Here is a 20,297-nt window from a genome sequence, read left to right on the forward strand (position 1 = left end):
TGGTTCCAACAATTCCTTTGATTCTGCTCTAGGTTGGCATATTTTTAATAATCCGTCCCACATGATACTTTTTGAAAACTCTTCACTCATTAGTAATGATTTGGGAATAAAACAGGTGGTTCGAGAATCAATTGAAATTAATCTCAAAATCAATAAAAATATTTCTTTGAACAGGGACTTGGGGGAATATTCACTAAATTCTTTATACTTAAATTTAATTAAAAATGATCTAACAAAATATTTTACTAAACCAATTTATAATAGTACTGAACCAACTACGAAAAGGCCTTTGAGACAGGCTGCTAAACAAGCAAGATTAGCTTTAAGAAATTGCATCTAATCATTTTATTCTCTTTAGTTTGAATGAGTTTATATTTCTTCATTTCATTCTTTTCGCCAGTCCTGGTTGAACTTCGCTGAAGTAAGGATGCTAGGGCTATATTTTTAAAAAAAATTTGTTTTAATAAGTGTTTTTATATTCAGTTTTAATTCTCACAATTTGATGTAAGTTCTTTTATATATATATATAGTATTGTATTGTGCTGAAGACGGCCCTTGGACATAGGGCCGAAATATCTACATAAATAATTTCCATTGTCTTGAAAAAACTTTCCCTATTGTTTCTACGTTGTATTTGTTTGTTATGGAAAGGCAGTGTGGTCTTCGTCGCTATTTTATATATATATATATATATATATATATATATATATATATATATATATATATATATATATATATATATATATATATATATATATATATATATATATATATATATATATATATATATATATATATATATATATATATATATATATATATATATATATATATATATATATATATATATATATATATATATAGGTCAGCCTTGATGCAGGCAAGCCACGTTTTTCTGTCTCCCATGTCACTTTTTTCCATCTCGGAAGAGGTGTATATCTGAGGGCCTTATTGACGAAGGTGTGGCGTGGGTGGCAAAGTTTATGGCCGAACCATCGAAGTCTTCTTTGTTGAATAGAAATTTTCAGGGTTCAGACCATAATTGATGCATTTAACGAGGAACACATAACATTTTCCCCCTGGGGCGATCTTGTCGTTTTTTCATCTAATACGCATGCGAAATCGTACAAAAAGACACGAATCCGAACAATTGAAGCAAAAAGTATGGAGCAAATGAGAATCAATCCGAAACATAAACCAAAATATTACATAACGAAATCTTGAAGGTTGATGACAAATCTAATTACAATTGAACATAACGTTTTATTTTATAACCGCTCAAAAAAACAACTAACAAAATTAAGGCTGAGATTGTTGATAGCCTCCCTGGAGAAAATTAGTACTATAAGCCATGCGTCTGTGAAAGAAGAGTTTAATTTGTGCCAGAACTTAATGAATCTGAACAGCCAAAGCGAAAGGCACAAAAAAATGTCTAAGGTAATGGTAAACATAAAGAAAGTACGAGACCTACGGTTAGAAGACATGTGATAAAAGAAACATTAAAATGAATCACAGATGAAAATGATAGGGATATCAGCGATTAGAAGACAAGTGTCAGCAGGATCACATTGAATCATAAGCAAATCTTCAGTTAGAAGAGAAGCAACAGCGAGAATCTTAACGAGCCCCGGAGGAATACAAATACTATAAAATGTATGATTCTGTGAAGGATAAACAGGAAGGAGGAATGAAATTTAAGTCAAAATTCCTCATTCTTAAAATTTTGAAATCAATACACAAGCCTGCAGCATGCTGAATGACAGGGACTGAGCATTGTTTCAGATGAAAGTAATGAATAACATTAAAACTTGTAACTAACAGAAATTATTTAGAGAATGGTGGTTGAACTCTATTAGCCCTTTAAAAAAAACTTCAAATTACAATTATACGGCTCAGCAAAAAAACTCTTTTTTTATTTATCACCCCCCAGAAATTCTTGACACCCCCCACTCGAAAAAATATCCCACAAAAATCCCTTCCCCTCTTCAAAAATTGTCATTTATCATCCTATGGGCTGTGGGGGTCCAGTCTAAGCAGAATCAAATGGATCTCAGTCTCAAAATTTTGATCGGACGTCTTAGGAAGAAAAAGGGATGTGTAAGGGTGCTTGTTGCCCTCCAATCTTTTTGGCCCCTTTTTGAAATCAGGCAAATTTGATCAGGCTCCTAGTATTTAATGGATAACATTAAACTAAATGAATTTACATATTGGAAATCAACATAAAAAGCCAATTCCTTCAAGTTTCGGTTGCTGTTAGGCCGAGTCGCTAACTGTGGGAAACTGGTTATTCTAGAAACAGGAAAATATTTAAGACTATGCTATACAGGGTTTCAATGGGTGTATTTTACCTGACCCAGCCCTGTTCAATTTAAAACAAATGACAACTGATGATTGGACCTTTTATATAAGAATATCATTTTGTTTTTAACGATTTCATTCTTAAACTTATTGTCTTTTATGCCATTTAACATAGTCAAAAATTAAAAGAAAAAGAGAAACCAAAGGCTTTTGACTTTCTCCATAAAAGCCTAAGATACAACTATTACGTCGCGCCATGCTCATGCTGTCTTCCTGAGACTTGTTTTTTTGAAAAGTGAAACCGAAAGACAAAAACCGGTTTATACACAGATTAAATAATGATAAAAAAAATTTTAACTGCAAGTAAGGAGTGACATTAAAATTTAAAACAAACAGAATTGTTCCGTATATGAAACAGGTTGTACCCTCCTCCCACCTCGCTCTTTACGCTAAAGTTTGACTCTGTCACAACTCTACTTTTTAAAACAATAAAAAACTTTAGCGTAAAGAGTGAAGCGTTGAGGAGAGGACAACCCCTTTCATATACGTAACAATTTTTGATCGCTTTAAGTTTTAATGTAGCTCCTTAGTTGCAGTTAATAAACCTTGTTTTTTTTTTTAGTTTAATATCTGTACATTTTTTAGTTAATGAATGTTTTGATTTTGGCTCACCGCACATGAATAATTAAACAAAATTTGCACATTAATTTTTTTTTCTAAATAGCTTTCTCATAGTTTTGATCAGACAATTTTGATAAATAAAGGGGTGGAGGAGGCCTAGTTGCCCGCAAATTTTAGGTTACTTAAAAATGAAATTATAATTTTTTATTTTTTTAGGAACGTTTTTGTTAGTAATAGATATAAGTAACTTGCGAATTAACTTACGTAATGAACTTCTATATTTGTGTATTTTTATTACGTATATGAGAGGGTTCGCCCTCTCATATACGCGTATGAGATGTCTCGCCTTTTTTTTCTCATTGTTTTTTTTTAACTAATGCTAGAAAATCCTGCGCCCTCTTTATGGAAGTTTTCTTCCCTCGTGATAAATTCTCCATGGAAAGTTCATCCCACGTAAACCAATACCCCCGACCCACCCTCACCCCAACACGAAGAATTCCCCCTGAAAACGTCTGTACATTTTAAAATAACCATTACTGTATGTAAACCATGGCCAAGTTTTGTAACTTGCAGCACCTCCCCCGGGAACTGTGGGGGATGAAGTCATCCCCAAAGATATAGTTATTAGGTTTTCGACAAAGTTGAACAGAATGGCTATCTAAAAATTTTGATCTACTGATTTTTTTTTGGGGGGGGGGGGGAGTGCGTGGGAGGAAGCCTAAGAGTCCTCCAATTTTTTCACTTCAAAAGGACACTAGAACTTTTAATTTACGTTAGAATGAGCCCTCTTGCAATATTCTTATTTATGGAATAATGGTCTTTGCTCTCGCGATGTACCAGCAAATTTAGAAAGCCAGGTACGATTTATATTAGAGAGTCAGGAAATTCAGCATTGGCAAGGGCTGGTTCTTGATTCTACAACCCTACAACATTATAATCAGGCAAAACCTAGTTTTGGGGAGGAAGTTTATTTTAAACTTAATTTATCGGCTATGATTTTACGTCGTTGGATTCAGCTTAGGGCAAATTGTCTTCCAATCCAGAACAGGCAAAAAACGTTCGACAAAAATAAAATGATAGTATGTCCTGATAGGCGGTATCTTTGTCCTCTATGTAAAGATGATGATGAAGACTTGGATCATTTTCTCCGGAAATGCCCGGTGCTCTTGGATTTACGGGAAATTTATTTGCATGGGATTAATTTGATGCTTCCGGGTATTCTACAAAATAGTAACCCAACCACAATATTTCGAGTGGGAGTATATATAGAAAAATCTTTAATAAGAAGAAAAAGTTTTATATGATTAATTTCTTTTGTAGTTAGATTAGGTACTTTTTGCGTTGAATTCTGTTTTTTTTTTGTGCGTGCTCGTACTGTTGTTAATTTCCTTGCTTGTCTGTTATTTATTTATATTTTGTGTGTATATGGCCCACGGGTTTTTGAAATACACTTATCTATCTATCTATCTATCTATTCTAGGACCACTGGGTTGATACGATCACCCCTGAAAAAAAAACGCATCCGTGATCTGTCTTCTGGCAGTAAATACAAATTTTTTTAGATAGGAACTTGAAACTTCTACAGTAGGGTTTTCTGATACGCTGAATTTGATGGTGTCATTTTCTTTAAGATTCTACAACTTTTATGGGATGTTTTTCCTATATTTTATTAAATAAGGCACATTTTCTCAGGCTCTTAGCTTTTGATGGGTAAGAATAAACTTGATGAAACTTATACATCTAAAATCAGCATTAAAATGCGATACTTTTACTAGACCCACCGAGCCGAAGCTAATTGTCTGGTATAAAGACCATGACAACCAGTTATTGTCTCGAGCTCACGCCACAAGATTTTGAGTGTGGTGACTATAAGACAAAAGTACCAAAAGGTTAGGCTTCAAAGGTGGATATAAACCAAAATCTAGAGAGGGGGCAAGGGAGTGTGACAAGGGTGCCAATATCCGACAAGTTTATTTAAAATAAGAAGAATAAATGTAATAAGGGCCTTAGAAAACCATGGGGAGAGGTAGTCAAGAGGCTTGACTCCCCCCCCCAAAAAAAGTTGGTCCAAACGTAACAAAAATGCAAGTAAAGTAATTTCAGATGTGTTTTTTTTTTAAGTTTTTGTCAACCCTTTTTTTCTTGCTTAGTAATTTTTTGGAAAAACTGGCGGCTTCTTAATTCTTCGTTTTTGTTGTTGTTTTTTTTTTAGAATCGTTAGTATATAACAGAAAGTCAAAAAAAAGATGAACAGTCGGTTCAAAATAAAGTTAGAGTTAAAATTCTAGTCTGCAAGCAAGCAAGGATGTGCTTGATTCCTCAATCATTTCTAGTAATAATTCATTTGCACCCAAAGCCGTTTCAAGGGTTGGTGGTACATACTAAATTATTTTATCCTTCTTAAGTACCCGAGTTCTAAACCAAAGATGACCATTGTCATTATCCCCAATGTTCTATCCCTAGTTCGTGAAATTCATATTATAATTCTTCCAAACCTTTTTCAAATATGAGGAAACGCCATGGACCTAGGATATTCTACTTTTTACACCTTCACTGCATCCATATTCTTAACAAACAATGCTACCCAAATGAGTGAAGCCATTCGCTAGATTGATTTTCTTGCTATTTAACATTAATGTTTTACACTCAATTATTTCCAGCTTATTTTTTCTGTTTAAGACTAAATAGAAATTTAGCATTTTTAACATTAATTTTCAAATCTATGTTTGTACCTTGAACCCTCAAAATATCAAAAGATTAATTCATATTGCAAGCATTTCTACCTAGGACTTAAATTTATCAGCAGAGTCTAAGCCTAAGGGAGTTTTATCTCCTCGTTTGATTCCATGTTCTTTGCCAGGTTCTCTTGGACAAAGTCCATCATATAGATGGGGATTGAACACCGCCCTGCTTAACCCTTGATTCAATATCAAACCCACTATTCACCTTGTTCCCTACCTTAACCAGAGCAATGTTGTTCTCGTACACTTTTAGGACTAATCCTTTTAATGTAAATTGATTTTTTTTTTAACTATTTTTCTCGACTGAAAGTAAGGAGCAACATCAAAACTCAACACGAACATAAATTTTTTTGTATATAAAGTGGTTGCCACCCTCCCCAATACCTTAATCTTCACGCTAAAGGTTTTTAACACTTTAAAAAAAAAGCTTCCCGTTCTAATGAAACTGTCCTTGTGTTTCAGGAGTGGTTCTTAAAAAATTCGGACAAATAGTTGAACTTTAGCTAGAGCTAAGTATTAAAGAGCGGGGTAACCCCATAGTACACGAAATAATTTATGTTCGTTTTGGTTTTAAATGTTACTCCTTACTTTCATTTGAAAGATTTTTTTTTTAATTCCTGATCATTTTTCAAATAATGCTGGTAAATCTGGCTAATCCTCCATGATAAATTCCCGCCCTTCACGCGAAACTCCTCCTTCAAAAGTTCCTCCCATGTAAAATCCCTTCCAGGTAACTCCGTCCTTCCTGAGTTACCTCCCCTCGTAAAATTCATTGCTGAATATTCAGCCTGAAAAATTCGTCTCGGCATATCCTAATCACTCCGGAAGCCGCCCCCCCCCCTGTCCTCCGCTGAAATTTTTCTCGGAAGTCCAAACACGCTGAAAATTTCCCCCGAACATTTCTCCCAGAGCATCTCCACATGCAAACTTGAGTACGCAGAGAGGAAACTAAAAAAATAAAAAGTTTCATACGGGAATCCTGTCAAATAAATATCTCCTGGAAAGTTTGCCCGAGCAAATTTCCGTCCACACAGAAAATTATCCCCATAGAATCACACTACAAGCACGAAATCCTCCCCCTGAAAAGAGTCTGTAAACTTCCCAATAAGAAATACTATATGTAAAAAATTAACAAATTTTATATCTTAGACATATCCCAAGGGGCTGGGGAGAGGGTCATGTTATCTTCAAAGAAATAGTTTTGAAACTTTTCAACTATGCTGAATAAAAATGTAACCTCAATATTTTGTCCGCGGGGGGGCTAGTTGTCCTCCAATCTTTTTGGTCACATAAAAAGGGCACTAGAATTTTTCATTTCCACTCAAATGAGCCCTCTACCGATGTTCTAGGACTTTTGGTTAGATATGATTACCCCTGAAAATAAAAACAAAGAAAAACGCATCCGCGATCTTTCTTCTGACAAAAAATACAAACTTCAACGTATTTCCAGAAAGAAGCTTTAAACTTCCACAGATGGATTGTCTGATACGCTGAATCTGGATCTAGGCATTTACGGACCGAAAAATACCCCCCGCGGAAGGTTTGTCTCCAATCATTTTCGGCTTCTAAAAAAAGGACCAGAAATCTCAATTTCTGATCGAATGAGCATTCTCTGAAGTTTTTACGACCATGAAGCACAGGTGGGGATGAGGAAGTAGCAGTCCCCTTCCTATACGGAATAAATTATGGGTTTAATGTTACTCTTCACTTTCATAATAACAGCGTAGGCCAGAAAAGTTCCCAAAAATCAAAGGAGATTAAATATCAATTTCAAATTTTTTATACGTTAAAAAAAAACAATTCTATCCACTCCACTAAGAAAAAATTACACCTCAAACAAAAGTCCTGGATACGGCCCTGGGGGAAATAAGGTATCTCCTCCTTCCCTAAGGTAAATTCGCTCTCGTTTTACAATTCTAAATATTTGCATATAAGGGCTTCAAACACATTCAATGAGTCTCCCTAATTGTTTTTTAATTAGAGAGCGATGGAAATGCCTCACAAGGGTGCGTTATAATTCCAAAACATCTCAACTCTCATTGAGCCTTCAGACAAATATATTATTAGTTCTAAGGGAGAGACGAGGGGAGGTAGAAATTGATATATAATCCCTAGGGCCATATCCAAGACATTTGTTTGTTGTTTTTTTTTTGGGGGGGGGGGATACAGAAAACTTTAAAAAATATGTCAAAAATGTTAAATTGATATTCGATATCTTGATTTCTGGGAATATTTCTTGTCTACGCTGTTATCATGAAAGTAGGAGTAACATTAAACACCAAAATGAGCAGAATTTATTCCAAATGAGCTGAAAAATTCATCAAAATATTAAAGTGATATTTAATCCCTCTTGATTTCTAGGAGTATTTCTGGTCTACGCTGTTATTATGAAAGTAAAGAGTAACATTAAGCCCCAAATGAGCAGAATTTATTCCATATATAAGGCGGACTGTCCCTTCCTCATCCAGACCATATCTGGCAGAAATAATTATTCAATTTTCTTAGTCCCAACCTGTACCTCTGTTCACTCCATCATAGGGCAATCCTTAAGTTTTAAATTATTTTCTTTAACCTTTACCTTAAGCTGTTATAATAGCTCAGCCCTTAAAAACAAGAAAACCAAAATTAAAAGAAACAAAAATATAAAAATAAAGATTATAGGATACTCTACAATATATATTCTACCTCTATTTTTGAATAAACGTAGAATATTCCGAAATCCCTCCTTTTTATTGTTCCTTTTGTCATATTTTTACTTCGACTACTCAGCTTTCAAACGTGGGAGAATTTTAGGAAGGGAAGAATTAGCCAAGAACTATTTCGGTTATTCTTTAATGTCCGTAAGTCAATAAGTGATCATAATAGATGTGGCCATAAAGTGAGATAGAAAGTCTCTCTTCATGACTTGTAGTCTCGATTTATTTGTTGTTGGATCTCACTGTCATTGCATAAACAAAATTTGATGAATTCAACTCGGAGAATACTATTAACATTCAATTACTTCCGTAAATTGTCTTTCAATGCATTGTATTTTTGCGTTTTCATGAGAGCAAGTGAGACAATATCAAACAGTTCGTGGTTATGAACTGTAGTAAGGAGCGACCCGGCTCAATAGTAAACGAAACTCTAAAAAACGGAATTTCGATGCTAAAAGATATATCAAAAGAATCGGATTTTTATACTGATTTTAAATATATAAGTTTCATCAAATTTAGTCTTTGTCATCAAAAGATACGAGCCTGAGAAAATTTGCCTTATTTTGGAAAATAGGGGGTAACACCCCTTAAAAGTCATAGGATATTAACGAAAATCGCACCATCACATTCAGCGTATCAGAGAACCCATTAGAAAAAATTTCAAGGTCCAATCTACAAAAATGTGGAATTTCGTATTTTTTTTCCAGAAGACAAATCACGGGTGCGTGTTTATTTGTTTTGTTGTTGTTTTTTTTTTTTTCCCAGGAGTCATCGTATCGACCAAGTGGTCCTAGAGTGTTGCAAGACGGCTCATTCTAACGGAAATAAAAAGTTCTAGTGCCCTTTTTAGGTGACCAAAAAAATTGGAGTGCACCTAGGCCCCCTCCCACGCTCATTGTTTTCCCAAAGTCAACGAATCAAAATTTTGAGATAGCCATTTTGTTCCGCATAGTCGAAAACCATAATAACTATGTCTTTGGGGATGACTTACCCCCCACAGTCCCTGGGGGAGGGGCTGCAAGTTACAAACTTTGACCAATGTTTACATACAGTAATAGTTATTGGGAAGTGTACCGACGTTATCAGGGGGATTTTTTGGTTTGGGTGAGGGGTTCAGGGGAGGGGGCTATATGGGAGGATCTTTCCTTGGAGGAATATTTCATGGGGGAAGAGAAATTCAATGAAAAGAGCGCAGGACTTTCTAGCATTACTATAAGAAAAACAATGAAAATATAAACATGAAAAAGTTTTTTCAATTGAAAGTAAGGAGAAGCATTAAAACTTAAAACAGAGATTATTACGCATATGAGGGGTTCTAAAAATACTTTAGCATAAAGAGCGAGGTATTTAGGAAGAGATAAATACTTCGCTCTTTATGCTAAAAATTTTTTAAGCAATTTCAACTATTTATTCTACGGCCTTTTTGATTCAGGGGTCATTCTTACAGAATTGGGACAAAATAAGATTTAGTGTGAAGAGCAAGGTATTAACGAGGGGGCCAACCCTCTCATATATATAATCAAAAATATAAGAATATAAAAGTTTGTTACGTAAGTTAATTCTTAAGTTATGTATTTTTTTTTACTAATAAAAACGTTCGTTAAAAATTAAAAGATCTAGTCGCCTTTTTAAGTAACCGAAAAATTGGAGGGCAACTAGGCCTCCTTCCCCACCCCTTATTTCTCAAAATCGTCTGATCAAAACTAATAGAAAGCCATTTAGCCAAAAAAAGAATTAATATGCAAATTTTATTTTAATAATTTATGTACGGAGAGCCAAAATCAGACATGTATTAATTCAAAAACTTTCAGAAATTAAATATAAAAAAAACAAGTTTTTTGAAATGAAAGTAAGGAGCGACATTAAAACTTAAAACGAACAGAAATTACTCCGTATATGAAAGGGGCTTTTCCTCCTTGACACCCCGCTCCTTGCGCTAAAGTTTGATTCTTTCTCGCAACTCTACTTTTTAAAACAATAAAAACTTTAGCGTAAGGAGCGGGGTGTCGAAGAGGAAAAGCCCCTTTCATATACGGAGTAATTTCTGTTCGTTTTAAGTTTTAATGTCGCTCCTTTCTTTCATTTCAAAAAACTTGTTTTTTTTTATTTAATTTACTTAGGATTGATGCATTTAGGTTAACTCTATACCAAGCCACTTGAAAAATGGTCGATAATTTACAAGTGGCTTCTTTCGGGGCCGATCCAACGAAAACGTGCCTGATCCAAAATGTAGGAAAAAAATGTCAAGAAAAAAGGAGAAACACGCCATAAAATGGAATAATTGTGAATTCGCTCGGAATATTTGAATTTAATTTACAGCACTGACTGAAAAGAGTATAGACCTTTGGTATAGAATATGTTCCCTTTTCCCCCAATAATTTCATCCTTCATCGCGACCACAACCGACAAATTTTTTTCGGTGTTTTGACTCTCCCGAGATGTTACAAAAATGGAATATGTCGCACTTCCAATTACCACACCCGATTTACGAACCTGGCCGCTAGATGCCAAAACGAACTTGAACTTTAAAACGAAATCGAATAATGGACTTAAATAAATATATCTTTAATCTCACATTTTCAAGGAATTGGTAAGAACTACTGGCCTGCCTTCTAATACTTTATTTCTGTGGTTGTATTAAATTTAAGATGAAAGTCAGGGTTAGGGTGAACAGGCTCTACCAAATGAAACCAGGCCCTATGGTAAGGGTTAAATTGTTTAGAGCTTGCTTCTACGGGGCAATGCCTCTGCATCTTTAGAACCCAATTGACTGAATAATATGTAGTCGGAAATTAGTTGTTTGTATAAAGGGCCCTACTTTATACATTGAACTGGTTAAATACCCAAACACGAATACCTAGGCCCAATGCTCGCAAACACAGATCAAGCCAAACTTATTAGCTAAAAATGGTCATGTTATAGTCATACCTGTAAATAATAAAAAAAACAGCGTTTTTTAAACTGAAAGTAAGGAGCGACATTAAAGCTTAAAACGAAAAGAAATTACCTCGTATATGAAAGGGGCTGCTCTCTCCTCGACGCCCCGCTCTTTACGCTAATGTTTGACTCTTTCTCCCAACTCTACTTTTTAAAACAGTAACAAACTTTAGCGTAAAGAGCGGAGCGTTGAGGAGGGAGCAGCCCCTTTCATATACGAAGTAATTTCTTTTCGTTTTAAGTTTTAATGTCGCTCCTTAATTTCAATAAAAAAAAAAAACTTTTTTTATATTTAATTTCTGAACATTTTTGAATCGATGCATGCTTTGGTTTTGGCTCTCCACAAGTGTGACGTATGAAAACAAAGTTTTAGTCGGAAGGATACTCTTGCCATACACACACCGGTGAAAAGCCATTCAAGTGAGACGTATACAAGCGGAGTTTTAATATCAAGGGTAATCTTTCCATACATGTGACAACCCACACCGGTGAAAAGCCATACAAGTGCAATACATTGTATTAAGAGCTTTTCTCAAACTAGTAATCTCACTAGATATCTGAGGATCCACACTGGTGAGAAACTATTCTCATATTCTCTATATATATATATATATATATATATATATATATATATATATATATATATATATATATATATATATATATATATATATATATATATATATATATATACTAGCTGTTGGGGTGGCGCTTCGCGCCACCCCAACACCTAGTTGGTGGGGGCGCTTCGCGCCCCCCCCAAGCCCCCCCACGCGCGTAAGTTGTTACGCGCCATAATAGTTACGCGCCATTGTAGTTGTGTCCCTATGTCCCACCTGTGAATATAGATATATATATATATATATATATATATATATATATATATATATATATATATATATATATATATATATATATATATATATATATATATATATATATATATATGGTTTTAACTACGTAAAACTTGCGAATATACAACATTCTTTGCTGTCCCATTGTCTTTGCATATAAATAGATTGTCAGGTTTACCGACTCTTGAACATGCAACATATAATGGTCCATGGGAAAACAATCTGTATTCAGATCTATACCTCATGATTCTAATGATTGCCCTTGAGCTTTGTTGATGGTTATTGCTAATCGACCATTCCCTGTCCCGGTGTCCCGGTCGTCATTTACATCCCCCTGTTTCCCCCGGTGCCCCGGTCTGTATATACATTCGTTTTTTAGTTTTGTTTTTCTCCTTTATTTTTTTCTTTTTTAGCTTATTTAGATTTTTAGATTTTTTAGTTTTTTTATTAGTTTTTAGGTTTTTTTTCTTTTTAGTTTTTTTGTCCCGGTCGTCATTTATATCCCCCTGTTTCCCCCGGTGTCCCCGTTGTAGTTGTGTCCCTGTGTCCCGGTCGTCATTTATATTCCCTGTGTCCCGGTCGTCATTTGTATCCCGGTGTACCGGTCTGTATATACATTCGTTTTTTAGTTTTGTTTTTCTCCTTTATTTTTTTCCTTTTTTTTTCTTTTTTAGTTTATTTAGATTTTTAGATTTTTTAGTTTTTTTATTAGTTTTTAGTTTTTTTTTCTTTTTAGTTTTTTTGTAGTTTTTACCTTCTTTTTAGTTTTGTTAATTTTTTTTTTTACTTATGTCCTGGTCGTCATTTATACTCCCTGTGTCCCGGTGCTTTGTTGATTGCTAATCGAACATTCCTTTTGTCCTGGTCGCTTTCTCTTTGAGTGTCGTCATTTATTTTTTTCTTTTTTAGTTCTTTTAGTTTTTACCTTTTTTAGTTTTTTTTAGTTTTTTAGATGAAAATTTTTTTTAGTTTTTTCCTTTTTTTCTTTTTAGTTTTTTATTGGTTTTTACCTTTATGTTAGCTTATTTTTCAGTTTTTTCCTTTTTTTTTAGTTTTTTTTATTTTTTATTTTTTTTAGTTTTTTACCTTTTTTTAGTTTTTTTAGTTTTTTTAGTTTTTTTAGTTTTTTAGCTTTTTTACTTTTTTTATTAGTTTTTAGTTTTTTTGTAGTTTTTGCCTTTTTTTAGTTTTTTCAGTTTTTTTTTTAGTTTTTTATTGGTTTTTACCTTTATTTTAGCTTATTTTTCAGTTTTTTCCTTTTTTTTAGTTTTTTTTAGTTTTTAGTTTTTTTAATTTTTAACCTTTTTTTAGTTTTTTTAGTTTTTTTAGTTTTATAGCTTTTTTATTTTTTTTATTAGTTTTTAGTTTTTTTGTAGTTTTTGCCTTTTTTTAGTTTTTTTAGTTTTTTAGCTTTTTTATTAGTTTTTAGTTTTTTTTGTAGTTTTTGCCTTTTTTTAGTTTTTTTAGTTTTTTAGCTTTTTTATTTTTTTTATTAGTTTTTAGTTTTTTTTTGTAGTTTTTGCCTTTTTTTAGTTTTTTCAGTTTTGACGTCACCTGATCCAGTTTTTTCAGGTGACGTCACCTGATCCACACATCCACAGACAGACAGACAACTTATTTTTATATAGATAGATATATATATATATCTATATTTACAGGTGGGACACAGGGACATAACTACAATGGCGCGTAAATAATATGGCGCGTAACGACTTACGCGCGCGGGGGGACTTGGGCAACTAGGTTTTGGGGTGGCGCGAAGCGCCACCCCAACAGCTATTTCTATAATATAAAGCAGCGAATCCACTATCAAATCAATTTAATGAATAGTCACAAGTAATATTTCAAGGAATCACGCATAGTAAAAGTTTAGCACCATCAATTTAATCTTACAGAGTCAAAATCCGTTGAAAATTGCGCGGAACTAAATAGCACAATAGACGGGGCTGTTAGAATGGGGCTTGATTCAACTACGAGATAGAGGATCCTGGCTGGGAGGGAGGTGGAGGGACAGGATCAGCAACATCAGTGATACAGCCTGCTGAAAAGAGCCAAATATATATGAAATACACCTTAGTCCACGCAAAAGCTGTTTATAACTATACTGTTGTCGGCTGCAGCAGCTCATTGCTGATATTCTTGGTAAAAGCTTGATCACCAGTACTTAATTTTATGTTTGGGTAATTTTTGTTTTCTTTTTGATTATTTAGGGTGTAATATTTTCAATTTATCCAAGTAGTATCTTCAGTAAATCGTAACTTTTCTTCAGTAGCACTCTAATAAAATTCTCGCCCCATCCCAAATAAAAAATGCTGGCACTACGACCCTGGTTATAACCCTTAAGGTGTTTGATCATATATTGGCCCATAAGTTGGCATGGTATTCACATGATGGTAAGAGAGCCAACCTTATTGATTATGCTATAATAAACCGAAGACTGACCGATAAACCGAAACTATAATAAACCGAAGTTGCTTATGGTGTCTTTGAGAAGAGAATTAAGATTATAGCTAGGAATATTAGCGAAAAAAAAAATACGTTTAATAGAGAGGAGAAGGGGATTGTACAAGAATAATCTGACAGATCATATGAAAACAAAACAAATGTTGTCAAAGTGGAGAAAGCTTTAAAATATCCACAAAGGAGTTGTGAAGTGGAGGCAATAGATAAAATTACCTTGGATCTGGAAGATGCAGCTAGATGGCATAATAGGAAAATATTGTACTGACATGTTAATAAATTGAGAGGGAGCAGTCAATCTGGACCTCTCCCAGTTAGATATAGGAATGGGATCACAATTAATGATAAGGAAAGAGTTAAAGAGAGTTGGGGCGGGACATTTTGAGAATGGGTTAAACCGCGATACACTTGCACGAAAAGATATAGAAGAAAATAAAAAAATTGTGATAACTTGGATATGAATGAATATTTGTTTTGTCAGGAAGAATTATCGGCAAAACTAACAGTAATAAAAAATAATAAGGCTCCAGGTACTGAAATTGTGGTAAATGATTTTCTTAAATGTGGTGGCTCTGAAGTTAGAAATAAGTTACTGAAGATTATGAATATGATTTTTGAAAAAGCTGAAGAACCGATTTTGGGAAAACCTGACAACCACCAGAGAGCAGAGCTCGTAAGGTTGGGTGTATCTTTTGGCTAATTATGTTAGCCAAAAGTGGGCATCCATCCATAGTAGCCAAAAGTTTGAAAAGCGTTTTAAATTAGAAGAAAAACAAGTCAACAAATGTTGTTATTCTAAAAGAATAAAAAATCCTGAGTGGCATGGGTATACCATTTTCACTTCATATTCCAAAAATATCATTACCGAATTTCTTTTGTTAAAGGTTCACGCAATCCCTATAAAAAAAAAGAAAAACAAGAAAAAAAAGATGAAAAAATTTTTAAGTTCAGTTCAGAACTCCTAAATTGTTATATGAACTGCAAAAATATTTGTGGTGTCCGAGCAATAATTTAAATTTTAAATTCCAACTAGAAAAATACCTGTAAATTTTAAATTATTTTTTTTTGTTAGATAAAACAAACTCGAAACGTGATTAAGCTTACAAGTTTAACCCACTAGGATGAATCCGATGAATGAACAAGCCTTGGATCATACAATTATTTTAGCAAATGAAACCGATCAGTCCAATCGTTTTCTAACGGAGTGTACTCAAACTGAGGTATTGAATACAAACATTTCACGAGCAGACGTTTTTGATAAATATCTAGCCACAAAGAAGCTGACTAATCAGCTTAAGGAACTACCAGCCAAAGAAGAAGAGGATGCAGCAAATAAGAAGAATGAAACAACTTTCCAATATGATGAGATACGGTCTATATGCAATAAATATAAGAATACTCTTGCCATATACAGGAGAACCCACACCCGTGAAAAGTCATTCAAGTGCAATACATGTAATAAAAGCTTTTCTCAAAAAATACATCTCATTCAACATGCTAGGATCCACACTGGTGAGAAGCCCTTCAAGTGTGACGTATGCAAGAACAGTTTTAATGAAAAGAGTAATCTTTCGCGACACATGAGAACCCACACCGGTGAAAAGCCATTCAAGTGCAATACATGTAATAAAAGCTTTTCTCAAAATATTAATCTCATTCAACATGCTAGGATCCACACTGGTGAGAAGCCCTTCAAGTGCAATATATGTAATAAGAGCTTTTCTCAAAATATTAATCTCATTAAACATGCTAGGATCCACGCTGGTGAGAAGCCCTTCAAGTGCAATATATGTAATAAGAGCTTTTCTCAAAATATTAATCTCATTCAACATGTGAGAACCCACACCGGTGAAAACCCATTTAAGTGCAATATATGTAATAAGAGCTTTTCTCAAAATATTAATCTCATTCAACATGCTAGGATCCACACTGGTGAGAAGCCCTTCAAGTGCAATATATGTAATAAGAGCTTTTCTCAAAATAATAGTCTCATTCAACATGCTAGGATCCACACTGGTGAGAAGCCATTCAAGTGTGACGCATGCAAGAACAGTTTTAATGACAAGAGTAATCTTTCGCGACATATGAGAACCCACACCGGTGAAAAGCCATTCAAGTGCAATACATGTAATAAAAGCTTTTCTCAAAATATTAATCTTATTCAACATGTGAGGATCCACACTGGTGAGAAGCCATTAAAGTCTGACGTATGCTAGTACTTAATAACAAGAGTAATCTTTCAGTACATATGAGAACCCACACTGGTGAAAAGCAATACAAGTGCAATACATGTAATAAGAGCTTTTCTCAAAATGTTGATCTTATTCAACATGTGAGGATCCACACTGGTGGATCCACATCGGTACTCTTACCAATCACTTGAGAACCCACACTGGTGAAATGCGATTCAAGTGTGAGGTTTACAACCACAGTTTTAGTCGCAAGTATACTCTCACCCAACACATGAGAACCCACATAGGTTAAAAGCTATACAATTGCAATAGAAGTAATAAGAGCTTTTCCCGCAATATTCATATAATTCAACATGTGAGGATCTACAATGGTAAGAAGCCATTCACGTGTGATGTATACAAGCAGAGTTTTAATAAAAGACTATTCTTACCAATCACTTGAGAACCCCCACACAGTGAAAAGCCATTCAAGTGTGACGTATACAAGCGGAGCTTTAATATCAAGGGTAATCTTTCCATACATATGACAACTCACACCGGTGAAAAGCCATAAAAGTACAATACATTGTATTAAGAGCTTTTCTCAAACTAGTAATCTCACTAGATATCTGAGGATCAACACTGGTGAGAAACTATTCAAGTGTGACGTATGTAAGCAAAGTTTTAATCAGAAAATTATTCTTAACCATCACTTCAGAGCCAACACCAGTGAAAAGGCATTCAAGTGAGATGTAAGCATGCACAGTTTTAATAATAAGAGTAATCTTACTACGCATTTGAGAACCCACACAGATGAAAAGCCATTCAATTGTGATGCACGCATGCACAATTTTAATAATAACAGTGATCTTGCCACACAATTGAGAACCCACGTCGATGAAAAGCCATTCGAGTATGACGTATGCAAGCAGAGTTTTAACGTCAATGGCTATCTTGCCATACATATGAGAACCCACACGGGTGAAAAGCCATATAAGCTTTTCTCAAACTAGTAATCTCATTAATCATGTTATGATCCACACTGGTGAGTTTCAATCCAAGATGCAACAGTAGCTAGTAACCTAGTAAGGGACGATCACGTCCAGTGCTAAGAAATATAATAACCCATAACTCCTAAAAATAGAGTCAGATCTAAACAAGAAGTACAGTATTAGAGCTGCCTTGTCCAAAACCCCTGTATAAGAAACTTAGCGTCCTTTGCCTTGAACAACAAGGGAAATATGCTGGCTTGAAAATCAAGACTAACATATATCTGTTATAATCTAAACTGTTTTGTACAGTTCGAGGAAGGAACAGCCACTTCTAATGATAAAGGTTTCATTCAATGGCCTGTTGAAGCATTTAGAAATAAAAAAGACTCACATTTCTTGCAGGTTTGTTAATTAATACAAATATTGGCAATATAAATACTCATTTTATTCAACACAGGAGAAAGCCATAGGCTTGTAGCAGAACATTGAACCTATTTATGATACAATTTTATAAAGTGAACTCATATTCAAAAAACTGCCTTCTTCTCCAGTCAAGGTTTTCCTCTCTAAACTCCATGATTTTTGTCTCAACACACATTTTGCTGATGATACGACAGTTTACTATTCTGAGAGGAATGACGAGAAGTTGGAGGCAAAACTGGATACTGTGTTTTCTAATGTTCTTGATAGGTGTTCTTCAAATTTTATTGCTTTGAATCTATCAGAAACTAATTTCATAATTTACAGCAGAAAGGCAAATATCTGCCTTCGTATTGCCCGAGTTACTTCTTCAAAGTACCTATTATCAATATATCGGGTGAAAACGGTAAAGTACCTTGGACTTGTGATTGACGAAAGCTTATCTTTTAAAACACACATTCAAAATATACGCTTAAAGATTTCAAGGTATGTTGGTTTAATGCGAAGGTTGAAGCTTTATTTGGCCTACTCTACTTTACTAAGTATTTATTTTGCTCTGATTCAGACTAATATTAATTATTGTTCTCTAGTTTATTTATCTGCATTTAAAAGCCATATTAAACCAATGCAGATTTTACAAAATAAAGCCCTAGCAATTCTTAAACTTTTTATTCCATCACCTATTGAACTTCCAAATAAGTCTTTTACAGCATCTTTATATACTTATCTAGATATACTTCTAGTTTCTCAACAATTTAAAATGCTCAATTCAAATTTCTAATGCTCCTAAGTAAAAAAAAATGAGTATAGGGTAATTGACTGGATCATTCCTTGGTCCACCTTTATATAAAACTAGCTGTTGGGGTGGCACTTCGCGCTGCCCCAACACCTAGTTGGTGGGGGCGCTTCGCCTCCCCCCCCCCCAAGTCTTTTACAGCATCTTTATATACTAATCTGGATATACTTCTAGTTTCTCAACAATTTACTTTTGGAGCAATTCTTTTCAAATTCAATTATGACATTAAGAATTTACCGCCATATTACCTCAATCAAAGTTTGCTCTCCCAATCACAAGATTTAAATAATTATGACACTCGACAAAAAAAGAGTATCTACATTGACAAGCATAGTACTGAGAGATCTAAATTCGCTCCGTTTGTGTCAATAGCTCGGTGCTGGGATGCTCACAAGGCTTTTATTGATAAATTTTCCAGGCTAATTATAAGAAAAATATTCGTTTTCTATTCAGAATCATTGATTTTTTTTTTATATAGAGGATGTATGATTTGTCCCTAATCGCAAATGTGGTTATTTTTTTTTTTTTTTTAATTAGTGAAGATAATTAAAATAGAGCATTTAATAAGTGTGTATAGTGGGGATGCACAGAAATTTGGCTAATCAGTACACAATGAAATCAATTCAGAGTTGTTTATATTCATAGAAAATAAGTTAATTTTCATATAGAAAAATGCTAAGTAGCAGTACTTGACCGACTAATTTTGTTTGCTGCTTACCTGACCATAGTTAACCTTGAATTCGTCATTTTCAGAACAATACACTTTTATTGAATCCAAATAGATCAGTACCTCTTCATGCTTCTTTTGTAGAATCGAGTATGAAGCCACGGCCTGTCGACCCGTCACAATCTTGTCACAATCGTTCTCCTTCAATCCAATTCAGTAATATAAAGACTCAGCTATTTCTATTCCTTCAATCTAGAACAAAAATACTCAGCCTTTAAGCAATTGTGTGATAGGTCTTCAAAAGGAAATTTTTCAAAGGCAAAATATTCTTTATAATTTTCTTGTATTTTCTTAAGCGAAATATTCAAAATACAGCTTGAAAAAGTCCAGAAATCAAGCATTTATCAAGAAATATTTTACGGAGAATTTGTCACCATGATTTGGTTTTAGATTGTGTACTTGAGTACTTATGATTATGTTGTATGTATTTTGAAATGGACTTAGCTAAAGTCTCTTCTGATTTTTTTTTTTCAGGCTTTAATATACAAAAAAATTACAATTCTCTTTAGGAACTTTCCTTGTGACTGTCTGGAATTAAGGTCCCATTAACTCCTTTGACTCCTTTGTACGTGAAGAGATGTCAA

The 20,297-nt window shown here is 34.1% G+C and overlaps 2 protein-coding genes across 5 annotated transcripts in view; one reads left to right on the plus strand and one right to left on the minus strand.

Annotated features, from left to right (window-relative positions):
* Positions 1–20,297, minus strand: part of LOC136032437 (uncharacterized) — a 47,744-nt gene that overhangs the window by 11,344 nt on the left and 16,103 nt on the right. For 3 of the 4 annotated variants that reach the window (XR_010618723.1, XM_065712763.1, XM_065712748.1), the window contains exon 3: positions 19,705–19,905. Coding sequence is in view for 3 of the 4 variants with exons in the window: in XM_065712763.1 (XP_065568835.1) it covers positions 19,867–19,905 (39 nt within the window). In the remaining variant the exon portion in view is untranslated. The remainder of the gene's footprint in view (positions 1–19,704; positions 19,906–20,297) is intronic. The other variant, XM_065712756.1, reaches the window with a different exon arrangement.
* On the plus strand, positions 14,451–18,388 carry LOC136032429 (zinc finger protein 501-like). The gene has a single exon (XM_065712739.1). It carries the CDS (start codon positions 15,729–15,731, stop codon positions 16,821–16,823), a length of 1,095 nt encoding a protein of 364 aa, XP_065568811.1. The 5' UTR covers positions 14,451–15,728; the 3' UTR covers positions 16,824–18,388.

The sequence above is a fragment of the Artemia franciscana genome, chromosome 1 (genome assembly GCF_032884065.1).
Source record: "Artemia franciscana chromosome 1, ASM3288406v1, whole genome shotgun sequence".
In the NCBI taxonomy this organism is placed as follows: Eukaryota; Metazoa; Arthropoda; class Branchiopoda; order Anostraca; family Artemiidae; genus Artemia; species Artemia franciscana.